The sequence below is a fragment of the Triticum aestivum genome, chromosome 6D, assembly GCF_018294505.1.
Source record: "Triticum aestivum cultivar Chinese Spring chromosome 6D, IWGSC CS RefSeq v2.1, whole genome shotgun sequence".
Classification (NCBI taxonomy): Eukaryota; Viridiplantae; Streptophyta; class Magnoliopsida; order Poales; family Poaceae; genus Triticum; species Triticum aestivum.
This window is the reverse complement of record NC_057811.1, coordinates 337,569,681-337,577,742: the sequence shown is the minus strand read 5'-3', so window position 1 is coordinate 337,577,742 and position 8,062 is coordinate 337,569,681. Positions and strand designations below refer to the sequence as shown.

The 8,062-nt window shown below is 44.8% G+C and overlaps 1 protein-coding gene across 1 annotated transcript; it reads left to right on the top strand.

The window, feature by feature from the left end:
- Positions 1-439: 439 nt before the first annotated feature.
- On the top strand, positions 440-3,773 carry LOC123144973 (ELMO domain-containing protein A). Its single transcript, XM_044564249.1, has 9 exons — positions 440-810; positions 918-1,027; positions 1,365-1,433; positions 1,738-1,853; positions 1,959-2,013; positions 2,450-2,570; positions 2,691-2,738; positions 2,998-3,092; positions 3,288-3,773. The coding sequence occupies exons 1-9, from the start codon at positions 717-719 to the stop codon at positions 3,387-3,389; spliced, it is 810 nt and encodes a 269-aa protein (XP_044420184.1). The 5' UTR covers positions 440-716; the 3' UTR covers positions 3,390-3,773.
- Positions 3,774-8,062: the final 4,289 nt, after the last annotated feature.

Below are 8,062 nucleotides of genomic sequence, written 5' to 3'. Positions count from 1 at the left end.
TCCCAAAAGCCTACATGTTTGGCAATCAATTTTCCCGGACGATGCAATCCGTGCTGTGACCATAGATTTGATCGGTCCCTCGTAATTGTAATGCAAGGTGTTCTATTTAAAAAAAATAGAAAACCTTTGGTGCGATCTAACAATATCTATAATCGAACTCCTCAAACGCTCCCTATATGTCCGGGCGGATGGCTCGGTCAATGACCAGTCACAAAATCTCAACCAGCCGCACCTCTCGCATCACTCATATCCCTCCAGCCCTAAACACCTAAAATACCCCTAAATTCCCACGTTAAGTCGAATAACATAAAGATCTGCATCTAGAAAAAAACACATATACCCCGAATCAGATCAGAGAAAAAAAAGGGAGCGAATCAAGGAGAAGCATGGCACGCTGGGATGGATTATTCATTTATTTGCAGCATCGCTACCACCACCAGCAGTTCACCAGCGCAGCAGCAGCGGAGCGCCCCCAACCAGAAAGAGAAAGAGAAAGAGGCAGGCAGCAGAGCCGAACCAACCAACTAACCAACGGACGGAAGAGACCGCCGCCAAGCCTCGCGCCCCTTCCCTCCTTTTCCTCTTCTGCCTCCCTCGGGATCCGCCGCCGAGATTGGAGCTCCGGCCGGCGCATGGACCCCCGCCGTCGCGCGGATAGCGACGAGTAGCGGGAGGTAGAGGTGGCAGAGACGCCGGCGCCAAGGGGCGAGGCGGACATGGACACCAACGCCGGCTCCTTCGTCGCCGTCCGGCGGCTCGCTGGCTCCGACCGAGCGGCCGGCGCCGTCGCGTTCCATCACTCGTCCTCAGGTCAGCCCTTCTCCGACTCCTCTGTCTCCTCTTGGCAGTTGTTCCTCTTCCTTCGTCGCCAATGGATGCTTACGTTACGCTTCGTGTGTTCGCGTGCGCTGCTGCAGCGGAGGTCGTGACCGGGTCGACGGCGTGGATAGGGAGGGGGCTCTCCTGCGTCTGTGTGCAGAGTAGAGACAGCGACGCCCGCCTTTCTTTCGATTTGACTCCCGTTCAGGTGAACATAGCTTAGCTCCCCCTTCATTCGTTTGATCCCCAGGATTGCTTCTGTGGTGTCAATGTTGTGCTAGAATTTGGACAACGATCGCGAGTTTGTATTTTTTTTTGGCTTAGCGTCTCCGAAGCTCGTCTTGTGTTTACTAACCCACACCCGGATCTCGCATTGCTTTATGCACTTTTTGCATACATGTTGCAGTGCAACTAATTGGCTTTCATGCTACTTTGAACGTACTTCAGTTTTTCTCGACTAATTTTGTGCGTTTCTCGTGTTAACCACATGATATTAAAGTTTTCCATGGAAGTAATATCTTTGCCTTTTGCCTTGCCTATTCCAGGAAGAGTGCCTACTGAGGTTACAGAACCGGATAGAAATTCAGTATGATAGTTCAAACATAGAGCATCAGGTACCTGTGTTTTCTTGATATTGCCACCGAACTGTTCATACATGGATCGTAGTTGAGTACTTATATTCCATATTGTTCTGTTGTGAAGTGGGCGTGTGCCACTTTTGCCAAATTTCCTCAACTAATCTCTTAGTACAAGATGACACTTGAAAGTGGAGTTAGTTACTAAGTTAGGTAGTTCTGGTAGTCCATATGTTTCTTTATGAAGTCGGGGCGCGCTATATCTTGCAAGCTTCAATACAAAATGACCCTTCATAAATTGGAACTACTTGTTAAGCTGTGACCTCATTTTTCGCTCTATCAGGAAGAACTGAAGGCCCTTTGGTGCGCCTCCTTTCCTGGAACTGAGCTTAGGGGCCTAATATCGGAACAATGGAAAGAGATGGGCTGGCAAGGGAAAGATCCATCCACGGATTTTAGGTATTGTATTTATCATTAATTCCAGTTACTATGCTCCATATCAGTATTCTGTCGCTAAACTACAGAACCTGAGATGTATGATTTTTTGCCGTGTTTGCAATACAGAGGTGGAGGCTTTATCTCCTTGGAGAATTTATTATTCTTTGCCAGGAACTACCCGGTGAGTGTGGTTGTCAATTCCAAGGATATGTGTATCCTATGATTCATTTAGTCACTATTTACAGGATGAAGTTCTGACAAAGTCTTCACTCTTTAGTAGTTAACACTTCTGTTTGAGCACAATAGGCATAATATAGATGGCTCTTCAATGCTGCAGTGCTAAATATGAAACGTGGCACCGTTTTCTCTTACTAGATGTAGGGCATGTAGTATTCCTCTGATAATTGCCTTGATGTAAAAAAGTAAAGAAGAAAATGTAAAGTATATCCAGTAGACTAAATAAAGCGAATCCAAAGTACACCTTATAGAATAAAATGCAGAAATAGTCCAGTTTTACCTGTAATGTTGATCAATATGACACTGAAACAGTAATCTCGTACCCTTAATTTTTTTATATTTATATGGTCATCACACTAAGCAATTTATTTCCTGTGCAGAAATCTTTTCAGGAACTTCTTTGTAAGCAGAATGGTGACCGTGCAATTTGGGAGTATCCATTTGCGGTAGCTGGTGTAAATATAACATTCATGCTCATTCAGATGCTTGATCTACAAGCAGGTTTTGTTGCCAAAAGTTTTGTGCTTATCATTGTTTACCAGATAATACTAGTTCCTGCAGTGAAATCTGGAGTATCCATTTTCATGTTGAACTGACACTTGATCTTTGTTTCCTCTGCAGTCAAACCAAGGTCATTGTTGGGAGCTGTTTTCCTAAAGCTACTTTCAGGTACAGTCTTTCTTTCCTCTTTCCTTTTATGGAAAGCAGTTGAGAATCTACAAGAGCTGCTTACCATTGGGATTTTTTCCGCCGCAGCTGAACAATATATGCTTGTGATGACTACAAGTGCATTAACAGTTCTTACCACTCACCGATAATTTTTCATTATTAAATTGATAAGGAGCGTTCTCTGAATTCTCCTTTATGGCACCACATACTACTAATACTCCTGATACTGATTTCTCATTTATTTATTTTTGTAATTCAGAAAATGATCGAGCCTTTGATATCCTGTACTGCATAACCTTCAAGCTGATGGATCAGCAATGGCTTGACATGCATGCTACTTACATGGACTTCAATGTATGATGCTCTTCTACTCAAATTCTTGCAACCAGGAATTTCTCCCATATTAGGGCCTGTTTGGAACAAATACCGACACTTGACCAAGAAATACCACTGTTCCAGACAGGCCCTTAACCTTAACACTTTTTGAAGAGCTTCACATATTCGAACTTAAGAGTCCTTCCTGACCTGATTACACTACTAACATTGCAGACAGTCATGAAATCCACACGACGCCAGCTAGAAAGGGAGCTGTTGATTGAAGATATTCAGCGGGTTGAGGATATGCCATCGTACAAGCTTCTAGCCCGCTAGCTAGTAACTGAAACCTTAACATGGCCTACATGTCGCCGCGAGGCTTGAATTGCTGAACGATGCAACCAGTGTCCTTATACAGTGAGAGAATTCCAAGATGTAGATGCCCCTGTATCTTGTCGCGTTTTAGGTACTCCGATAACCCGGGCTCTCATGTATTTACATAGTAGGGTTTTCTTGGCCAGCATGCCACGTAGGGTAACTCCAGTATCCGACCAACTACCAGGAGGGCAGAGTATTTGTAGGGTGTGTGTGTGTGTGCGCGTGCGCTGTTAAAGTTTGGTTATTGCCCATAATACCACGGAAGGAATGTAGTCCTTGTCTCTGTCCTTGTAACCAGGAGCCTCTTGTGAAAGCTAATCTGAGTGCGCAGCAACTACGATAGCTGTTCTTGCTAGTCTCCAGCTGATACAGATCCGATGTTTTCTTCATCGCCCTGATGCATGAACCTTGTTCCAAATGCAGACCATCTTGTGGTATGTGGCCTAGCTGCAACTCGGAACCTACACCCTCGGTCCCATAATATAAGAGCGTTTTTGACACTAGTGTACTAGTCAGTTATACCCACCTGTTCAACCAAATTACTAAAGAATGAGTTCTTTAATAATATAGAGAAAAGGGAGGCTGAAGTCTGAACAATGGTTGCAGCAGCCCCAGGGGTGGTGGTGGTGCTTGCCTGCTGTCTGGGTGAGATGGCTTCCACTCTTTGATCTGCCCAGACCTGAGACAAACAGGCCCCCTCCAACAGCCATGTACTACATGTAACATGTACAGCAACATACAAGCGGCTGGCTGATACTGCACCCTCAAAAGCTGATGCGTAGAATGGGCACAGCATGCTGTTATTTCGGTCGTGCAAGTATGATGATCTTACTTACTATCGATGGGTTTTTCAATTGGGCAATCAGTCGATGGCGCTCTACTCAAGCGAGTGGCCGGATCGGAGGACACATCCTTCAGTTATGCTCGCCACTGTCTGCAACTAGTTAAATCCTCTTACCACGTGTGGGTAAGGGTCTAGGACCGATTGCTAGAGAGATTGAGAGGTTCCGACCAAATGAACACGCTACCGCTTTGGTTCTCTAGACTCTGTAGGCCGACGCCTTGCCATCCCTTTTGGGGATCAAAATGGGACTAGGGGTGTCATGGTGTATTTGACATGTGTGCAACCGTGCAGTCGCGGAGATCAGAGAAGATCTGCCCATGCTCATTCATCTATCTACCTGGCATGAAGCTGTCGAGGGCCCACGAAAGGCATCATCATAAGAGGAATCCTGATGGGGCGTTAGATTTCATCGGTCCTATCATATTATCGATCTGGGGTGGGGATACCGTTGCCTCGGAGAGCACTCAGTCTTGGCAACCCTATACTGTGTTGAAACTTCAAAGATGAAACTGAAGAAAACACATTCATCGACATCCCGCAATCCTCCTTCTAGTCGACCCCCCATCCATGTTTGTGAGTAAACGCATCTCGAATCACCATCTTGATCAGGTTGACCCCTTCAAGATCTTTTCGCCTGGATTTCTTCTGCGGCGTCGCCCAAAAATTGATGTAATCACACATCATAAAAATCACATTAGCAGGAACATTAGAGAATTCTTGTCGGAAGCAAGCAACATTGCGTGTCTTCCAGATTGTCCACACTACAACCCGCTGTCTCACAAAGCAGCAGGTTGCGTTGCTTCACAGATCCTTTTGCATCAGTAGGGGATCTATGGAGATTCGGAGCAGACAACACCACCTGCCAGATAAATCTAGCTACAGAGCATATAAATAAAAGGTGATCTACAGTTTCGTCCTCGGAGCAGAAATGACATTGCTTATTTCCCGTCCATCCCCTCCTAATCAAATTATCCTTCGTTTGGTATGCTGTTCTTCAGCAGCAACCAAAAGGAAAATCTTGATCTCCAAAGGCATTTTGATTTTTCACAAGTTTTTGTAGTGGACCACTGCCACTGCCTTCAGCCGTAAAAACTACTCCTAGTTGATACTTGAGATGGCCTCCTGCGACACATAGACCAACCACGAGTTCTTCTTCTACCCCTCAAAAAGAAAGAAAAAGAACAGAAAAGAAGAGTTCTTCTCATGTGCGCCGTGCGCTCTCGCGCGTTTGTCTCTGAAGTGACACGGTTTTCCTATGGGTTATTTGCAAATCCCTTTTTGCGGCGTGTGGCCAAATTTGGATCAAATTGTTTGTATCATACACATGTGGACCTAATACATTGTGTGGCAAATGTATAAATCTTGGTGACAAGCACATGCCGCAGTTCGAGACACTGTTACAGGTAAACCCGGGCATGGACAGCCCGGCCCGACGACCCGGGCCGGGCTTGACGTTCGGGCCAGGCTTGGGCCTTGTTTTGCAGCCCGGAAGATAGTTCTGGCCGGGCTCGGGCTTCAGTTTTTCTGTTTTTCAGGCCGGGCTTGCACGTGCGTACATTAAAAAACAGCGTTCAACCCGGTCTTTCGGGCTTCGGGCTTGATTTCGGGCTAGGCTCGGGCTTGAAAACAGGGAGTATTTCGGGCTTCGGGCCGGGCTCAGTCTTGAGAAATGAAGGTCGGGCTATTACAAGCCCGGCCCGGCCCGACGTTTGCCCGGGTTTAGTTACAGGCTGCATGTTGGTGGGTCGTTTCTCTCTTTTTTCTTTAAAAATAACTTCAGATCTATTCATCTTCAATCATGTCGGTACACTGATCATCAGAAATAATAATAATTATATCCAGATTTATAGACCAGCTAGCGAGGACTGCAAAACTGAAGCGAGCCGAAGGCGTGCACGGTCATCGCCCCTTCCTCGATGGGGCCGGGCAAAACTTGTTGTAGTAGACAATCGGGAAGTCGTCGTGCTAAGACCCCATAGAACCAGCGCACCAGAACAACAACTGTTGTCGATGAAGAGTAGCGTTGATCGGAAGGATCCAACCTGAAGACACACGAACGTAGGCGAACGACAAAGATTCGAGCAGATCCCCCAAAGATAGATCCGCCGAAGACACAACGCCACACACCAACCGACCGTGCTAGACGCACCACCGGAAAGTGGGCTAGACGGGGAGAACATTATTCCATCTTCAAGGAGTCGCCGCTGTCTCGCTTTCCTGAGCAGGACACAAACCCTAACAAATCATAAAGCAACATTTAAAAACGGAGCCCTCCCATCGGCATGGACCGTGATCCACCACGCCTCCATAGCCCTAAGGCCACCGGAGAGGGCGGACCGGCGATGGCGCCGATGGGAGGCAGGGAAAACCTAAACTTGGGAGAGGAGGCGGCGGCTACATTGGTGCGTTGTTTCTCATCACCCCTTTCTTGTGCTTAGCCTGATTCATTGGTTATACTCCCTCTGTAAACTTACTTTAGTGATCTAAATGATCTTATAGAAGTTTACACAGGGAGTATGTGCCAAAAATTATTGGGTTTGGGTATTCCCGGACATAGTCTAATGCAATTTTGACAAATAATTTCTACTTCAATGTAAAATAAAATGGATTTTTTATACTTTAAAGTCTTTTTAGAAAAAAATCTACACATGTATCTCTCGCACATCAACAGATATATTGTTGGACAAAGTTTTAAAGGATTGACTAAGAGCCTCTTTGATTTGGCCGGGGGGCCATCCTCCATTTCAAAATAAGAGCCTCTTTGATTTGCAGGATTCTGAAAAAATAGGAATATGATAAGTACAGGATTAGAGTGGCATATCCATTTAAATGCTATATGATTAGCAAGGAGTGTTTGATGCTAAAAAAACAAAGGATTTGTAATAAGATATTGGAGTAAATATTACATTTTCTATAAAATTTAGTATAGAAGATTCCATAGAAAAAATTTCAATGGAATCCAAATCCTATAAATCAAAGGACCAACGTAGGAAAAAAATTCTAAGGATTTCAATCCTCCAAAAATCCTATAGAATTCTTTTGAATCAAAGGACCCGAAACATTTTTCGAATATGCCACTTTTCATACTGAAATGAAGGTGTGACCTTTGTGACTTATTATATAACACAAAAATGCCTTAGGGCATCTCCAACACTGACCCGTAAACTAGACATCGCTTCCATGGGAGCAGTCCGCGGACAGTGATACGAGAACCGGCCATCCAACCATGCCCGCATACATTTAAACCGCATTTCAACAAACCAAATGAATTTTATCGAACATGACGAAATTCAACATAGTTCAAACATAATTTACATAAAACAGATGGTATTTTGTTCGTTTAACTAAACCAAGCCCCCAACACTCAAAGTAATTATAGAAAATGGCACAATTTATCCATGCAAATATCTATAGTACAACAATAGTTCAAATTCAACGAGATAACCGGATGTACAACAAAGTTTTCAAAATCATCTATTCCAAATGCAACGATACTATAGCCAGAACCGACACATGTCATCCCACACACACTGCCCCTTGAAATTCATCCAATAGTATATGTGCGCGAATGACCTGCCCTCGGTTATGTAGTACGTCATGGCAGCGCATGCAGGCTATATAACGTGTACATCAACATATTAACGAACATCAAGAGTAAGAAGAAGCAACAATTATGATCTCCATGTTTGACAACCCAACGACCACCTTGTCTCCATTTGGTGAATCGCACGGCAAAACTTCATGACAGAGTTGTAGAAATTGTACCACCGATGCGTTAGCGACTTCA